The 19,795-nt window shown below is 39.1% G+C and overlaps 1 protein-coding gene and 2 long non-coding RNA genes across 3 annotated transcripts in view; all 3 read left to right on the top strand.

The window, feature by feature from the left end:
• The window catches only part of LOC125489439, a 104,641-nt gene that overhangs the window by 73,834 nt on the left and 11,012 nt on the right, over positions 1-19,795 (top strand). The window contains exon 3 of the long non-coding RNA XR_007266993.1: positions 4,032-4,066. This is a non-coding gene — a long non-coding RNA (uncharacterized LOC125489439). The remainder of the gene's footprint in view (positions 1-4,031; positions 4,067-19,795) is intronic.
• On the top strand, positions 12,963-14,527 carry LOC125489438. The gene is made up of 4 exons (XR_007266992.1): positions 12,963-13,353; positions 13,430-13,495; positions 13,616-13,682; positions 13,928-14,527. It is a non-coding gene; the product is annotated as an uncharacterized LOC125489438 (long non-coding RNA).
• LOC125489437 lies at positions 15,363-19,552 on the top strand. Its single transcript, XM_048625305.1, has 4 exons — positions 15,363-18,383; positions 18,460-18,525; positions 18,646-18,712; positions 18,958-19,552. Exon 1 carries the CDS (start codon positions 15,516-15,518, stop codon positions 17,553-17,555), a length of 2,040 nt encoding a protein of 679 aa, XP_048481262.1. The 5' UTR covers positions 15,363-15,515; the 3' UTR covers positions 17,556-18,383; positions 18,460-18,525; positions 18,646-18,712; positions 18,958-19,552.

The following is a 19,795-nucleotide window of genomic DNA, read 5'->3' as shown; positions in this document are numbered from 1 at the left end:
CCTATGTTCTTTCCCAGGGTCTAGCTAGACCGTATGTATACCAAATTTCATTCAAATCCGTTCAGTAGTTTTGACGTGAAAGAGTAACAGACAGACAGACAGACACAGTTACTTTCGCATTTATAATATTAGTTAGGATTAATAACAACTTGGTTGTAATTTGACATCCTATTTTTTATCTTACCTTTAAAAGTCCCTACTACGGATTGTAAATGTTAAGGCGAAACAGTGATTCTGGATATAGGTAATTTATTTCATTCTAAATTGCCATTTTTTTCTCCTATAGTGCCCCAATACAGCAGAATTGTGAGCAACAAAAAATACCTCTACAATAGTGCTAAAATGTAAATTGGGCTTAACCGCGCAAGCCTTATTACACGGTAGGCCAAGTGTTACTGGTTCTTTTACGTCGGTTGTACGAATTACCATTCTAATGGGCTCTCCCACCAATTTCAGCGAAAAAGCCTGTACAATCGAATTAAGCAGATTTTTGTGTGTGTGTTTTTTTTTTGTATTTTGCTACTTATGTTGAGGAAGTACCTACATACATTAGATGTGAAAATTTGGCTGTAGATATTATTTTATTATCCAATAAAGTGATGATGCTCTATTTATTATAATAAAATTGTTGTCTGCTGCGATGTATTCAAATGTATAGAGAGACGTATACATAAGCCGCTATTGACCCTGAAAACATTTTGTGATTTTAGATCGTGACTAGGTACTAAAAGCGCTGCTTAGACTAGGGGTAGTCCATATTTTATCCAATTAAATAATCAATATTATACCACAAGTACACTATTAGGTAAACTCCATTTTCATAGCCGAACCCGCTACCCCTAGTATTCATAGTAAGTAGTTTACAAGTTTGCGTAATTTTGACATTATGATGCTGTTAGTCATAGTTTTAAAGTTCTCATAAAGTATCCAGTGGGCTGAATCTAGCCATTATAAGTACGCACTGAGTGACAAAATATTAATGACTTATTAATTTGCAATAAATATTTATAAATTGCGTACATTCATCAAGCGTCATTCAGGCATTTAGCCTTCAAGAAATTCCTAGCGAAGAATACTACTGACCTACTGAGTATCATTAAGAATTGTGTGAAGTCAATCAAGATGCACATTAAGGCACCTTTATCAGGAGTGTCTGTTAGTTACTCAAACAAAATAAACAAAATAAAACTGCACCACATAATTAAACCAACTATTTAAGGTTAACTGGTAGAAAATGCTGCTAGCATTAAGTTCGCCTTTGTACCAATTTACTTTGTGCAATAAAGAATTTAATAATAATATTTACAGCGCGATCGGAAATGTAAAAAGGGTAAAATACATTATTTGGACAAGTCGTATAAATTAATTCATTTTAATTAAAATATTCTGTTTTTATAAGTTTTGGTTCTAATAATCATCAGTGACAACCCTAACATCAGACAAGCCGCGAGGGCGCAACAATTGCAGATATTTGAATTAACATCCTTGAATACCGTTCACTGGGTGAGTGTAGGGTTGCGAAAGGCTTTATTAGTTTGATTTGAAATTACCGTTTTTATATTAAACATTCTCACATAATTTGTACCGGTACACCATATTTAGTGACAAGGAGAGGTGTAGAAGAAGTTCCTTTATTCAATTTGTTCTCGGGTAGATTGGATTTGTTCTTGAATTTTGGTAATATCCTTAACCCGCCTGCTAAGCATGGTGATAATGACAATGATCCTGCAGTCTTGGAGGAAGTCTGTATCCTATAGTGGATTGTCTACGGGCTGTGTTAGGAGTTTAGGACGTCACACATAAAAATTTGTTTACATTAAACCAGAATGCGATATTCAACGTCTTCTTTCCGTCCATCAAAAGGTTGTCTGGAAGAGATCACTCTTAGCGATGCGACCGCCATTTGTACATTACGTTAAATTAAGTATAATCTGTAATGTAGAGCGGGTGAGTGGTACGACGCGACGTCGTATCATATTTCTGTGCGGCCGCCCTTAATGTTTTGTTATATTCCTACGAGTGGCAACCCTACGGCTTGCACTCGTAGCGTAGAATGCGCAGGCGGCAGGGGGTTACTCTATACTGACGAAAAACGAACGAACGAGACCTGTCATGCTATCGGCATGTTTAATACGAGATAGAGTCATGGCTAGCGCAGTAGCGCTCCGAAACCTATTTTTTGCCATAATAGAGTGACCCCAGGCGCACGTTTCGTCACAGCCTATGTGGGCCAAGAACGCTTCCTTTCAATCTATAGGTAATTTAGCTTACTGCAATTTGCCTAAGTATTTGTTGTTGAAACAACCAGATGTGTCACTTTACAACGGCATTGGAAACATCGAGAGATCGTAATTTAAAACAATTACGAAAAATAAAGTTCTACCTATTTGAATTACTGAAATTCACTACCGTTCAGTTCCCATATGAATCTGGTTACTATACTAATTTGAGAATAAGAATAATCGCTATGTTCAGTTGTTAAAACGATAGTTTATAAAACATATATACGGGCTCCTGTAAATAAATATACCTGAAAAAAACAGCTAATGGCTTAAAACACGGAAGGGGAACATCCGACACAAAAGCCCTTAGCCTTTTGTGGGAAATTCACAGTTAAAGGAACAAATATAAAAAGTGATTGCAAAAGTATTCGTACCTTCCTGTATTTCGTGATCGCCTGGTACCGACAACAATGGCCGAGTTACTAACAGACCATTTGCCGGCGAGTGACCCGGGCGGATAGACCGGATATTATGTTATGTGTGTTACATTTTTTTTTACCTACGAGTATAATACCTATGTCACTATGGCGGGATAATTTATTAATATTTACGCGTCAAGGTGAAAATGGAAAAAAAGTTACGTTTTTTTAATGTAAGTAGGTAGGTATATTATCTAACCATTTTGCTTACCATTTAATTTTTTAAATAAACACTTAATGACCTAGTAGTACACAGAAAAAATCCCTTTTGACTTCTAACTCATCCTAATATGTATTTAAATGTACCATAGGTACTAGGTCAAATTTGAGATAATTAAAAAAAAATATTCATATATAAGCCATTTTTATGCCAATAAATAACCACTAAAAATAATGAATATATAAATTCACGACAAAACCTGTTGCTAAAGCGGAACAATGACGGTGAAAAATGAATAACCTGTGTTTGAAAAACCGCGTATAAACATGAGACCTGCTACTGAAAGGCTTTTAATAAAACTAACATTTCAATCCAGTATTGACAGTTTCATAAAGCTAGTGTGTGTTTTATTTATTGCTAGCATTTTCCAAGGAAATATGGCCACGGTAACTTTCCATAAAGATTGCGCCAACTTCATGTATGTACGATAGTTTATGCACCTGTGTGGCTTTTCAATGCGTTTCTGTGTAGGTAAAAATAACTATGTATGGAAGTAGTATGGAAAATATTAATAATAAATAAAAATTCAAACAATTTTGTTTCGGATTTACTTCCATAATGTGATAGTAACATAGCTGCAAGCTGCAATATCCTCTGATTGCTGCATTAAAGATGCATTTTTTTCATATTTTATGTGTTATTTTTCTATAACTATTGCTATACTAAATACCTAATACTATACTAAATACTTAATACGTTAAGAACATCAACCTCTACAAAGAAAACACTCGTTAGTGACGTCATAAATCAAGGCGTATAACTACCTTATAGCTCCTAATCAAATGATGGGGTAGTATGAAAGGCTTTCGAATTTCAAAAGCTTAGTTCGCGAGCGCCACCAGGCCATCAGGGACGGTTAAGTGAAATTTGGCGCGGTTTTTACCTGACCACAACATTTGTCATTTGGCTCGCTTAGACCGGGATGATCTGTCACCTTGATAAATGACCTGCCCTAATGCGACCTCTTTTCAACAAACTTGCTCCTGTAACTCACTAAAAAGTATTTAATGCCGAGTTTCTCGCCTCGCCATTTCGCTCGGTAATGTTTTTTCGAATTGAAACTGCATTTTTGATGTTGTTGAATTAACATGCTCGTGCTTTTTGTTTCAGCCCGGGGTGAACTGCAAACAGAATTGACAAATAAGGTAAGTTTTCATTTGTTTTTCGCCAATATTAATTTTGATGAATATTCAGATGTATTGGTTTTTTAAAGCATTCACTAGTTGCATCTATTGACCCCACTTGTGTGGGTATATTTTATAGTATCGCAAACTCGGACAACTAAAGTCGGACTAAGTAATTTTAATGTGCCACGACTGACATCGAGAAGTAATCTAGCCTATCATACTAGTAGGTATCTGATATTTCGTTCAAAGATAAAATAATACGTTGAAAACAGCGCCGCTGCTATCGAACTTCAGTGATGGCGCGCACTCTACTAATTCTTCTACAATATGACTTACAGTAAATACATATATTTAAATTAAAATTTAATTCAAGGACAATTAAAAATATACTTTATACTAAACTAGTAGGTATTTTTAATATTGTCCTTGTATTGAATTTTAATTCAATTTGAATTCCATAATTTTAAGGTCGCAATAGGCCGGGATATAAATAACAATAGAAAATTCTGTCAGCCAAAGGGTCCTATTCCGATGTCTCGTCATCCCCAATACCGGAGTCGCTAGTGACGCCGACGCGTTCGACTTTGAAATCGAACCGACATCTTGTCCGAATCACTGGACTCCAATTTCGCCCTGTCACTGCAGATCGGGACTGCCTCTGTTCACACCCAGTCTGAAGAGGGATAACTGGCGCGCGGATTTTAAAGGATTTCTTTATTTTTTCTATGGAAAAATAATGATAAACATTTATACATATACCTATAACGGTGGTTTGTAGGTGTAAACTTGTTCCGTCTTATCTTATTGGTACAGGTTGTATGTTTACAGGAGTTCTTATTTTAACTGATCATAATCATAAATCATTGAGTTTGATAGTCAGAATCGGATTTATGTATGAGATAGCCGTTCACTATAGGTACAAATCCATGATTTTTCCGCACATCTCAGTTGTTGTACAGTGAGTTATTCTGTCGTCGGTCGGCCTTCGATTTAGATGCTAACTGTTTATAATAAACAATAAATGGCTTCTAGCTTAAATATCTAGTACCTATGTAAGTTTCTTTACGACTTATACTCAATTTTAAAGATAAACACCCGGCTATTTCGCTTAATAAACAAAACCCCTCATTCCAACAAGAAAGAGAAGACATTTAAATTCTGAAAACGTTTTTCTTCCAAACATATTTCCTTATTCAAACGACACGATGGCACGTTTCCCTCAAAGGGGATGAAGACCTAATTTGCATTAAATACACAAATTACACACCATACATTTGTCCCCTAGATGGCAGCACTGTGCGTGGCTCTTATCTCACAGCAATAGATACTATTTTTGTTGTAATTTAGACGGCGGACGTCAACAGGTGTTCCAAATTTGAAACTCAAATTAATGGTCAAGCCGTTGCTTGTTTCCGTATTTTCCGGGACGAACAATGTTTGTGTTGGTAACGAGAATACACCCCTTTAATATAAGGTAGGTACTCGTTGTAGGTAATTGATATATTAAACACTTAAAACCTACTATTTGAGTCATAATAGATAGCTATTTTACTTACATACCTACGAGATTCTATTTTAAACAAATGTTTACAATTAGCTTTTTCGCCACACGAATGATAAAAAAAATCCAAAGATTAATCAATTAGATCAACATAATTCATTAAATTTTTAGAGGAAACATTATTTTCAGTGTTCCAAAACAGTTTTTCTGTAACTACCTCAGTTCCCTCTCTTTTTCAGTCGGGGGCTAAAAAGATAATTAACGAAGTTTAATGAAAAAGTTAAAACTGGTCTAACCTGTTTCACTCTTTCCCTCTGTTTAACCAATGATGAATAAATAATTAGAGTTAGCTATTGCTATTGCATAATATCCGCAATAACATATTTTAAGCTCATCGTAGATGACTGTGCTTTATATAAGTACTTACCAGATTAAGTAGTTAATTTATCCGATACTGTGAAACTTACATTATGGGACCAACTCTGAAGTCGCGATACATTTTAGTCCTCAATGTATTTAGTACGTCACTCATAAAATTGCACCCTGTATATAACACTGAACATCCCTGAACGGTAGATGACTAAACCGTAAATTGCAAGGCAGGTGTAGTTCAGAACTGTGAATAAATTTCATTACGCTTATTCTATTGAAAGTTTCATTCGTGCTTTCATTCAAAAGCTTAATGTTCGAAACGCGTGTTTTAACATCGTTAGTGCTATAGCCAAGTGAGTTTCCAAATTTTATTAAAATTTACACTGTGCATAATATTACCCATTTTAAGTTTAAATTTAAAAATGCAGGCTTCACTGCGAAATGGGGGCGTAAATCAGAAACGTGCAAAAAGAGCTAAAGAAAAAGGTAAAGGCTTAGACTGAAATTATACGGAGGGTTTATGAATAAAAATCACCTAGAACCTAGGTAAAAATAACAAAAATATTCGTAAAATAGGTAGCATAGGTAGCTAGATGGACTGACGACCTTAGGCGGGTAGCCGGTAGTGGTTGGATGAGGAAGGCCGAGGGCCGAGTGTTGTGGCGCTCCTTGGGAGAGGCCTATGTCCAGCAGTGGATGATTATTGGCTGATGATGAGGTAGGTAGATGCAATATTTATAGAGTTAAATAAAAATGAGCTTTTATGTAAGATGCGGCACAATTCATAGCGTGAACTAAAGTTATAAGTTTCCAGGTATGATTCAATATTCGTTGATTAGTCCGGAAACTTCCAGATAGCTGGTCTCTGTTGTAGCTAATCACTGTTTAAATACTGTTGGACTTTCAGAATATAGATTTTTTTCCTTTGATTATAGAGTTATACTCCCCCAGATGATGCTACAAAGCTATTGCCATTACGTTAAAACACATATTTGTATTTGTATTTATTTATTTAAGCAAAATAATTCTTAAAAACTAATATTTACAATATCAGCCAAACAACTGAGCTGTTTATCGGCTGGTAATACTCCCATTTATGTTACACTAAACAAGTATATATAGTATATGAGCCCATTATTACTTAGATCATAATCAAATTTAGCCCCTGCAGTGTATTGTAGTATTATATTGTTTCATCGCTACTACAATTTCACACAGACTCGGTCAATGCATTGCATTCTGTACTAATATCAAGGTTTGCATTACTACAAATAGCTTTTACAAGCAACCCTCTCTCAACAAATTTTAATATTCCCTCTGAGATCCGAGTTCCTCCTGATGTCTCCAACTCGTCTATGATTATTCACTGACTTTACATATTACATAGCAGCTTAGTTTATTATTTATTCAGGGAAATGCTTAGTTAACTCCGAAATTGAGCTATTTACATACAAACTTGGTTACGAGTTTACTTAATTATCTCACAATGTGTGGAAGTTTGACAATTAAGATTTACTCGTTAAACTGACTATTTACATAAACAGATTTATTGTATACGTTATATATACGTATATATACCTAATTAATGTCTGCTTCCATGATAAAGTTATGCAGTGTAGTTGCGGTTGCGATACTAGTGTTAATTTGAAAGCTTATTTACTACGTTACGAGTAGAACCTAATTCAGTTCGCTAATACGTAATGCTAGAACATGTGTTTGTGATCACTACCGGCTACTGTCCTAAGGTGGGTAGGCCCGAGGTCGTCCCACGCTACGCCGAGTTGAGTATCATAGTCATGAACTGGATTATACTGGAATAGTTCCACCTACCAAAGTAATTTTTACACACGTCATTTAACGAATCTTTGGTTATGAAGTCGCCAAATACCATAGAATAACTTTGTGAAACATAACACTAAAATAGCTTGAATGTACTACTTAAAAACATACCAAAACAGCTAAAATTATTACCAAAGCAATATAGTTTCGTCTTATAATTAACAAGGCGCTTTGCAATTCGCAATTAATTTAGTTGAACATCGTGAACAAGTGCTTCGCTCTGGCAAATGGGTAAAACTGTGCATAGCCGCGTCGGCTAAGCACAAGGCAGCTTAGCAATGTTGATGCCTTCAGGAAATACGAGGGAGTCCGTCCGAGGTAGGGAAGGGACACGGCTGGTATCGGTAAAGAAATTCTCTCCCCTTACGTGGCCCCTAGATAAAAAAGGAAAAAGATCATCAATATTACTCAAATGCGGTGTGAGAAAGAAGCCTACTTGAGTAAAGTTGAAGTGTCAACTGTAGAGGTATGTAGGTACCCTATATAGGTCAGGCGCACTCTGGGACCGACACGGTTAGAAGCAGAACTAGTCAACAATCTTAAACCTCTGGACATAAGGTTCTTCCTTCCGCACTCAACTTTTGTCTTCTTCATACAACCATTGAATATTTCACACAGGAATTATTATACTATGAATAACAACAGAACACAACCCCCAATAAATAATGTCAATTTTATTCGTAAATAAGCCGAACTTATATTTCACTTATGATACAATTAATTATTTGTTCACACAACAAAACAACATTTTATCGGCTATCGATAGCGAAGAAGCTCTATTTTCTCTTGCGCGTCACTAATCCAGTTACCTGCCTTGAACCCTGTGTACCTATTTACTATCTGTACCTACAGTAAGCAGGGATTTTGTACCCACCAGGGTACAAGGTGCATCTTAACGAACTATTCTCTGCTAAAAGGAATATTTCTCTCTCAATTTTGAAAGCTTTTATTAAATGCTCTATTCATTCATTGCGAAAGATTATATTTTTTATATGAAAATTTTAACTGTAAGGTGTTGTATTTTCTTTGAAATAATAACTTGTACTCAAAATAGCTTGAGGCTATTATTAATAACGTGATACCAAATGACGAAAGACAAAACATATTCGTAAGCATTATTTTATATGCAAGTATAAAATTGAAATAAAAAAAAATGCCAAACAGTCATTATTTTGAAATTTTAGTCAGTTGCACACTTTATGTGACTTCCTTTTGTTTCTTTTTACATGTTCCAACAGCACAACAGCGACATGCCGCAGCTTGAAAAGACAGGAGATACGACATTTTATATCTTTTTAGCGTCTGCAGCTTGACAAAGCGGCTGCTTGCAGCTTACATTTTCTAATATCCGCTAATCCGCTTCCAGCGTGAAAATGCTATGATAATAGCTGACAGTCGAGCGTTGTTACACGGCGTAACACTGCAAATAGCTTGCAGGGCGAGCTGTTGGTGGCAGAATGTAGCGAGTGTCTTAAGGTGGCGACTGACATTACCACTAGATACTAAGGGGCAGTTTTTTGATCCGCAGTTAGTTAACTCAAGCATTGGTCAATTATGGTAACTATTACCTACTTAATATCCAACAAAATTCAAATGCACCTGTCATTTTTGACACGTGACTTTGACCAATGGTTGAGTTAACTAGGGATCGAATACCGGCCTTAATGGTAAAATTCGTCATTTTATTAGGTACATCGAGCCGAGAGTAAGCATGAATGCCGAATATTCATCTTGTCACATGGTCATTACTCAGTAACAATAACAATAAGAAATCTCTATTCTGATCAGCCTTTCTTTTTTTGCTACAAAGCCATAGACAAATACCTACTGTCAACTAAACAACACCCCTATTCGTTGCAAAAACGCTTGCTCACTCACCGACAGAGCAGCCTGTATCTAAGCGTTACCTTCTACAATAATGGCGTTCAGGTCACACTGTTATTAAGTTTTAAAAGTGCTTGTGTTTTCCTATCAGGCAAAATTTTCTGTTCTAATGGGCTGGGCTGGCTGCTATTCGTTTTGAAATTGCTTTCCAGTTGCAACGAGCGGTGGCATAACTTATATTGTTGTTGGAATTACGTTACGTTATGAATTATGTTGTGATTCAGTTTTTAGTTTCTCGATAGTGGGGAAAGAGTCGCGAATAGGATTATGAGTGTGCTGCTAGATCGCTTAGGGCTATTTTTTACGCTATTGAAAGTGTGTAAGTAGGTAAGTATACAAATAATGATGTGTGGGGACATCTCATACACAGCCATCCGTCCCCAAACTAGGTAGAGCCTGTAATATTGGCTTCGGACGGCTGATATATTGACACAGATAGATATATACATATACATACTTATTAACACCCAAGACCCGAGTACAAATGTTTGTCTTTAAACAAATATCTGCCTCAGCCGGGAATGGAACCCGACCTTCGTAATAGCAGTCAGGGTCACTAACCAACCGACCAGTTTTAGTTCTTAGCTAGATGATACTTATTGTAAGTTATTAAAACATTATTCAAACTACACTTCCATTTCCTTTGTCTACTATCACGATAACTTATCTAGAGTTTAAGCGTCATAGAAACGTAATATCTACGCACTTGAGTAAAGTCGTCACAGATAATGCGATTTGCATCGAAATGACGTGTACTTGCAGCCCTATTCAGTATATAAATTAGATTTACACACTCGAGCTCCACGCTATTTGTATGGAAAAGCGTGTGAAATGCTCTCTTGAATGTGACTTAATGTTTAAGTTTGTTACTTAAGTAACTGTTGGTTGCCGCAGTGGAAGGTGTGTGAATAGAGCTTATGATTGCTTATATATTTATGAATATTGTTTATTTTAGATTTTGTTGAGGTAGAACATTATGTTTTGGACGTTTTGGTCACCAATCCGAATTCCTCGTGGTAGACTAGGCTTAACTCTTCCTTCATTGAAAGGAGTCTTGCCCCCCAGCTGTGGGGACGAGATGGGTTGTGATGATGTGATCATTATTACTCGCACGCCTTAGGAGGCGTAGGTGTGCCAAAATTTCGTAGCAAAATGGTTACCTACTGTTATGAATGTATTAATTTAATTTCTTCTTCGACTCAGATTTAGAGTTTTGCGGGTCTCATAGTTCTGATCACTGCAGTCAAGAATTTAAAAACATACAATCACTCAAGATGTCGGTCGGACTTGCCCTTGACCCAAAGACGTGCTCATTAGCAGGCCACTGTTGTCGGACACCTAGTTCAGAGATCTGATAAGCGAAACGTGACCTGAAATCTCATTTCTCTGGCCCGAATTAGAAACTTTTGTTACGTCAAAAGTAACTAGAATTTGTCCGATCGGCCGATAGGTACAAACAATACAATACGATACGTGACGGGTATTTGATTAGACATTGCCAAGGTCTTTTTCGAAGTCTTTTGAGAAATAAGGTGATTTGGTATTGCATAAACAATTTCGTAAGAGCGTCTGGAACGCTACATAAATACAATAAGAACTACATAATAGGAGAGAGAGCCGCAGGAATCATAGGATTACTTGATATATGCGTATCCGACAGCATTGATCACCGAACTTTTCAAGCATCAGTTCCCAAACAAGGTATTTCTAAATGTATATACCTACTTATATCTCATTGCACGGGGAAAGACATATGACACAAACAAAAACTACAATTATTCGAATGTAATAAGGGTTTAACAGATGTCTTTTCCCCGTGGAATGGGATATCATTAAAGTAAATAATCTAAAAAGTATATAATTAAGTTATCATATTGCCTAAAGTAATTGAGAAAACATTTTCAATCCGTCCTGCTCTATATTATTCGCAAAAGGTCAACTCCCAGCCAACGCACCACCTAATCACCATTAAATTACCGCGACGACAGCGCTATCTATCAGCACGTGTGTGCAATAACTCGCGCACGCAAGACGCGGTATCAGTGACACGCAATAGGTAACGCAGTGTGGCGTGTAACTGGCAACTCGTAATGGCTAATTGCAGTCGCGGCGACAATGCAACTGGATTGCGCAATACGCAATGCCGCATGCGCCGTTCCCACACTCTAGTTGCGTTGTGGGCTGCTCCTGTCGTGTTAGGTGGATCTTTTCCTCTAACGCAACCATTGATAATGAAATTATAGCTTGTGTAGATAAAGTCATCATCACAACCCATCACCTACCGACTACTGGGGCACAGGTCTCCTTCCAGTCAAGGAAACGTTTTAGTTAGTCCACCACGCGGACCCATTGCGGCCCAGGCTTGAGCAATGTATTTAAATAATCTAGGCACTGTTTTTTTCTTTCAATTAAATTTAAGAATCGCTATAGTTTGCTTTAGACTTTGCTTTACGTAGCACAATTACACCATGTATAGACAGATTTTACAGATTATAAGGTTATGGACTTCCACGCACCAATGCGAAATGGACCTACAATATGCATCGTTGCACAGAATGTCTAATAGATCCGTGTAACTTGTAATAACAAATGGTGTATTTCTAGCTGAATGCATTTATTGCTATGGCAGAGTGCCATCACACACTATTCATAAATGTCGTTAGTAATTTACCCGATAGACAGATAGAAAGAGGTGTTAATACTTTGTTTCATATACAGTTTAAATTAAAAAAAGTACAGTGTGTTAGGGCGCCTGTTGAGATATGAAACGTGTTTCTGTAAAAACAACACCGTTAGCTTATCGAAGATGTCAAACTATGACGTTTTACATTTAGTATTTAACATTGATAGAGCTCAAGGGTGAGATAACAGGTCAGGGATGTGGGCTTTCTTTAGAATACTGTGTTTGAAAATGGTTGGACTTTGACAAATACATAGGTTAAGGTACTTAGTTATTTTGAATTTATAACAATTGGCAAGAGTATAGGACGGGAATAACCACGATAAATAATCTATATGTATTTAAGCAGCCTATTATTGATTGCAACATTTTCTTATATTGTATAAATAAACCGGCAATAACTAAAATACATCAAATTCCATGTAAAACATCAATGTCAGCTACAAGGTCTATATTTGCATGCTGAACACAGCGACATTACAGCCATTAGTCGTTCCCCAAGTTGTGTGCGTTTGGGGGAAATGGGTTCCTAACGACACTTATTGAAATACAACTGCTTCGCTGTTTACAGATGGGGACGTCTCGGGGTTAAATGACTTCAGTACAGGGGGGTTACTCTAACATGATGGTCTCGTCCTGTAACACCATTATTTTTGTAACTTAACATTTCGTTTATTGTTTACATTCTGTTTGTTTACTTTGTTAGTCTTGTCAAGTATCAGCTGTCAAATTCGACACACAGGATAGATTTTCAGTTGTTGTCTGTGGTCCTTTGAGAAAACTCGTGCTAGATCGTCATCGGACAGTGGTCAGTGGCGACATGACGCTCAGAACAATGATCGTGCTGACTGGCCACAGAGTAGTTTTGTGACGATGAGCTGACATCCCCGGTGACGGCTTTTTCGGAACTGGCAAGGAGGCAAACCATTATCTGTCAGAACGTCTGGAGTAAATGTGTGGTTAGATTTTTCTTCCCGCCCGCGTGGCGCAGGCCGTATTGGTACCAAGTTCCTTGCTTCATATTTCCTGGTGAGTATTTCGATCGTGGGTTCAGGTTATCTGATTGGTCTACGGGATAGATTCTGACTAAGTTGTTTCTTTGCAGTTACCAGATACGTGCCACAGACACCCACGCAGCATCACACCATGTGTACCTAACCTGAATTGCCGAGTGAGTAAACTAGCATTTCGTTCTTATTCGATTTCCGATGACTTTGGATTTCGAAAGCCATCTGCCTTGTCTTCATCCCTACACGTAGCAACGTCTAACTCTCGCGTATTTCTTTTACAGCAATTTCAATCCTGCCCGGTGAAGCGTGCGATTGCCAGACGCGTGTCACCTGACCCCAACCTCCAAGGTAAGCGCCATGACCTTCCACGTGTCAATTAGGTTATTTTGCAAGTGTCACGTTTAAACAGCAAAGCTACCGCCTTTGAGACAAGCTCTAACCTTCCCATAATTGTTTGATTAGTGATTGACCGTAGGTTTTAGGTTAGAAATACCCAGGGGCCATTCAAGACACGTCACTTGAGACATGTTAGCTAGGCCTTCGCTGTCCTTACCGACCCATCCTTGACCCAAGGCTGTTTCTCGCGATTCCAGAAGGTGTCGTTGGTGACCAGAGCCGTCAGCGAGCCACGAGCCGTCCGGAGCTCCTGTCCTGGCCCCGTCCGACAGTCCAGGTTGGCCGTTGTATGTTCGTTGAGCGGATACTGAGGAATTTCCTTAGGATTTCCATTAATCTTCAGCGGCATCAGCCTTCTAACGCCGCTGCTGAATGTAGGATTGCAAAGGCAGAACCCGGGTGGACTCTAGCGGGTTAAAACCTTTATTTTATTTTTTTTACTTCGTAGGGAGCCCCGTTAGAACGGGCAGTAGTATCTAAATTGCACTTTGAACCTTTTGTAGGCGCTAGGCTATCAACGTCCTTCGGTTACGGGGCCTTAATGTTAAACTGCTATCCCATTGAAGTAATATAGAAGTTTCTCTGGGGTTAATACCATCTTTCTATCCCTGTGGCGTGAAACACAGGGGTAGAACCTTTGGTCTCCCCACTTTAATGTAATTTCCTTGCAATACCTTGTATACTTCAACCAGACAATTATAAGGACTTAATCCCTGGTCTCATTTTAGACCTATTTGAGTTATAAAATATTGTGTGAGGCAGGGTTTTGATAAATAAATATTAATAACTGTACCACATTCTGATATTTTTATTTTCCACCTCATTGTAATTTCACTACCCACTACACAGTGGAAAATAGGCTTACATTTGGCGCCCGAGCAGAGTTTAATCCGTTAGCTTATAGTCTAATCTATCGCTTAGACAGGCCTGAGTCCACCCGGGGGGGTAATTAGAAATTAATTAGTATTATAATTTCTTGTGTGTGTTTTGCGTGTGTCATCGTGACGTGCTGACAGAGAATCACTGCAGAAGGTTTCCTTTTTTTTAATTTATTAACTTAATAAGGCTATATTTTTTCGTGTGGATATTGTGTTAAAATTTTTTAACCTCTTATTTCAGACATTTTATTTTATTGACTTAACATGCCTTATTTTTTGTTGAGATTGCGTTAAATTTGTATAATTTCTTATTCCAAACGTTATTCAAAGGAAAACCTTCTGCTGGAATTTTATTTAGTTAATTATTGAACAATTAAATATTGAACAGTTGGTGATTGTTTTTAAGCAATTTTGCTGAGACATTGTTATTGTCTGTTTAACTTAAACACTCAACTTTTAATAATTACAGTTTTGTTTTATCAATTTTCTATAAAAATAACCAAATTTTTTTACAAGGTCAACCTTTTATGAGTTAATATATTGTGTTACACACCATTTAACTGTCAGTTATAACTTAACTTTACTTAAGTTTAATATTGTACCTGGACTTACTGAAACATACTTTAAGGAGGAAGCATTTATTTTGAAGATATTGTTATCTATTGTTCTGCTTTTACATTGAACGTTGCGTGTTTTACATAACCATTTAACTGTCAGTTATAACTTAACTTTACTTAAGCTTAATACCGTACTTAGACTTACTGAAACACACTTTAATGGGAAAGCATTTATTTTTATATTGGTGTTTATTGTTCGACCTTTACATTGAACGTTGATACAGCCTGGGGTCACAAATTGATTTGAACGTGTGCTACCTTAGGGATTAGATCCATATTGTTGTAACATCATGGGGGAACGTCCGATATGTTTCAACCTTTTATTAAAAGATGAATTGACATACGAGGCCACAGTCCGAGGTGTCAAACCTGAGGCCACTGCGGACCAATTAAGATTACAATTAACAGAATTAGCTACGCGGATGCCTTCGGACGAGGTTATTTACTTTGAGGGAGATGTTACCTCAGAGTTAGAAAAAGTTAAAAACAAAATTAAAGACTTGCAGAGCTCACTTTCAAAACCAAATTTGCAGTTAAAACACATCAAGCGTTGCGAATCATTGGCTAACCATTTATATCACCGCTTAGGTCGTATAAATGCCGTCAGTAAGGAGGAGACTTGTATGCTCGGGGACTTGCTCTTACAACTCGAATCTAGGGACAGCGAACTGAAGTACATTTCTAAAGCTTATCAGGAGCAGGAAAAGAAACAGGATATCCCTGTCGTAGGGTGTATAGAGCCATGTCCTAAGGTGGACCACACACAGATCCAAAAACTGAACCTTGTCTTTAACGGCAGTGATAGTGTACAGGCATTCGTGCAGCGACTGGAGGAGCTTTGCAATTCTCGAGGTATCTCTGAGGAGACGTTATTTAATTCCGTCGCAGAAATTTTTAGCGGTGACGCCTTGTTTTGGTTTCGGGGTGTCAAGGAGGAGGTCTCGAGTTGGAAAGAGGTTAAGGCTCGTTTGTATGAGGAGTTCCTGCCATTCGATTATAATCGGCGTTTATTACAGGAGGTGCGGTCGCGGACACAAGGTGCTGATGAATCCATCATAAAGTACTTAAGCACAATGCGGAATTATTTTTCTAGGCTCAGCGTGCCGTTACCGGAGTCAGAGCAGCTGGAGATAGTACAAGGTAACCTTAGACCGTTTTACACGAGTCAGCTTGCTCTTACAAACGTCGGGAACTGGAACGAGCTGAAGGAACGCTGTAGGCAGCTGGAGTACGCCAAATACCGAGCAGACTCTTTTGCGGAGCCGCCCCGAGTTTCTGCGAATTCGGTAGCGCCGGACTTAGCCTATCAGGCTAGGAACCGACTTTCGGTTAACGCCGTAGACACCGAGGTGGACTTATTTTGCGTTCGTTGCAGGGTTCTTGGACATGGCCTTTGGCAATGTAGTGCACCACCCACCCAATTGTGTTACTCTTGTGGTTTAAAGGGTGCCACCTTGCACACGTGTCCACGGTGTGGTCCGTCAGTCGCTGAGCCACCGAAACTACAACAAAAGCCAGATCCTGCTGGACCAACCGTTGCTGGGGTAAGCGTGAACAACGAGCAGCCTGGAACCAAATCCTCCGGCAGTGGTAGTCGTCGTCGTCGCCGTCGCCGCCACCGCCGTCGCCGCCGCTGTGAAGAGGCAGGTGATGGAGACGCGGACAGTGGCTTGCGTCCTTATTTAGATGTCGCGATTTACCACCATCGTTGCAGAGGGTTGTTGGATTCGGGTTCTACAGTTTCGGTCATTGGCGGAAAGGCGGCCCAATCCCTCTCCAGTTGTGGTACGTTGTATCCAGCTGAGGAGAAATCCATTATCACGGCTAATGGATCACATTCTCCGGTTTCTGGTTTTAAGATTTTACCGGTGACTGTAGAGGATGTTACGGCTTTCGTGAAATTTTATGTCGTTCCTGATATTTCTTCAGAATTGCTGTTAGGTATAGATTTCTGGCGTGCTTTTAATATCGCACCTGATGTTCTGAACCTACTCAATAAAAGAGGAGTCTCTAAAAGCAGGGAACCGTATGCAAGTGAGGTTAGACATTTGAACTCATGCAACGAGTTGAGTGCTTCGAAGTGTGTACCGGCTGATAACGCTACTGCCAGTTTGGTAGTTCGTGGTCGTCGCTCACAGGATTGCCAACTCAGTAGGGTTCGTCGAAGCATGGATTCAAAGTCGTACTTGACTGCTAGTTTGACTCCGAATTACGAGAGGTATACAGTAGTTCAACAAGTGTCTGGATTTGTCTATATTCTTGAAGATAGCAATGGGAACCAGACAGAGTGTCACGCCAGGGATATTCTCTGTAGAATTGATGTTCCGTAGGCCACCTTTGTGTGTGTTGACTTACTCTATTGAGTAAGCCAGCAATGCCAAGGGCTCATTTACTATGCGTCGTTGTGTTGCAAAGTCAGTGAATAGTTTCGTAGGCCACCTTTGTGTGTGTTGACTTACTCTATTGAGTAGGCCAACAATGCTAAGGACTCATTCACTTTGCGTCGTGGAGTTTTTTTTTTTGTGGGATTTTCCATTTAATTTATTTCAGGGTTTATCTCATTGCTTAGGGACTCTACTGAGTCGGTGAGTGATCTTAACCTTATTGATATTCACTGGGTTTTCCAGCTATTATCTTTGATTTAGGTTTCTCTTAAATGAGTGACCCACATATTCCGATTGTTTTAGGTGTTTAGGATTTAAAGATGGAGGGCCATCTTTGAATTTTTCTCGTACCCTCGAAAAATTCTGGTGGGGACGGGGGTACTGTAACACCATTATTTTTGTAACTTAACATTTCGTTTATTGTTTACATTCTGTTTGTTTACTTTGTTAGTCTTGTCAAGTATCAGCTGTCAAATTCGACACACAGGATAGATTTTCAGTTGTTGTCTGTGGTCCTTTGAGAAAACTCGTGCTAGATCGTCATCGGACAGTGGTCAGTGGCGACATGACGCTCAGAACAATGATCGTGCTGACTGGCCACAGAGTAGTTTTGTGACGATGAGCTGACATCCCCGGTGACGGCTTTTTCGGAACTGGCAAGGAGGCAAACCATTATCTGTCAGAACGTCTGGAGTAAATGTGTGGTTAGATTTTTCTTCCCGCCCGCGTGGCGCAGGCCGTATTGGTACCAAGTTCCTTGCTTCATATTTCCTGGTGAGTATTTCGATCGTGGGTTCAGGTTATCTGATTGGTCTACGGGATAGATTCTGACTAAGTTGTTTCTTTGCAGTTACCAGATACGTGCCACAGACACCCACGCAGCATCACACCATGTGTACCTAACCTGAATTGCCGAGTGAGTAAACTAGCATTTCGTTCTTATTCGATTTCCGATGACTTTGGATTTCGAAAGCCATCTGCCTTGTCTTCATCCCTACACGTAGCAACGTCTAACTCTCGCGTATTTCTTTTACAGCAATTTCAATCCTGCCCGGTGAAGCGTGCGATTGCCAGACGCGTGTCACCTGACCCCAACCTCCAAGGTAAGCGCCATGACCTTCCACGTGTCAATTAGGTTATTTTGCAAGTGTCACGTTTAAACAGCAAAGCTACCGCCTTTGAGACAAGCTCTAACCTTCCCATAATTGTTTGATTAGTGATTGACCGTAGGTTTTAGGTTAGAAATACCCAGGGGCCATTCAAGACACGTCACTTGAGACATGTTAGCTAGGCCTTCGCTGTCCTTACCGACCCATCCTTGACCCAAGGCTGTTTCTCGCGATTCCAGAAGGTGTCGTTGGTGACCAGAGCCGTCAGCGAGCCACGAGCCGTCCGGAGCTCCTGTCCTGGCCCCGTCCGACAGTCCAGGTTGGCCGTTGTATGTTCGTTGAGCGGATACTGAGGAATTTCCTTAGGATTTCCATTAATCTTCAGCGGCATCAGCCTTCTAACGCCGCTGCTGAATGTAGGATTGCAAAGGCAGAACCCGGGTGGACTCTAGCGGGTTAAAACCTTTATTTTATTTTTTTTACTTCGTAGGGAGCCCCGTTAGAACGGGCAGTAGTATCTAAATTGCACTTTGAACCTTTTGTAGGCGCTAGGCTATCAACGTCCTTCGGTTACGGGGCCTTAATGTTAAACTGCTATCCCATTGAAGTAATATAGAAGTTTCTCTGGGGTTAATACCATCTTTCTATCCCTGTGGCGTGAAACACAGGGGTAGAACCTTTGGTCTCCCCACTTTAATGTAATTTCCTTGCAATACCTTGTATACTTCAACCAGACAATTATAAGGACTTAATCCCTGGTCTCATTTTAGACCTATTTGAGTTATAAAATATTGTGTGAGGCAGGGTTTTGATAAATAAATATTAATAACTGTATGAGGTGGAAAATAAAAATATCAGAATGTGTCTGATATTTTTATTTTCCACCTCATTGTAATTTCACTACCCACTACACAGTGGAAAATAGGCTTACAGTCCGTTCACCTGAACGGTGAACGGACGCTGTCTTGTCTGCAATATATAGGCCCGGGTCTCCTATTTACTCCGTAGGTCGCGTCCAGCGTCACGCCGTAGGCCGTGTCACGATGCTCACTATAGAAATGTACTGATGCGGTCTCC

Source organism: Plutella xylostella, chromosome 14 (assembly GCF_932276165.1).
Source record: "Plutella xylostella chromosome 14, ilPluXylo3.1, whole genome shotgun sequence".
NCBI lineage: Eukaryota > Metazoa > Arthropoda > Insecta > Lepidoptera > Plutellidae > Plutella > Plutella xylostella.
Note: the sequence above shows the minus strand (reverse complement) of the source record. Positions and strands in the feature narration are given on the sequence as shown.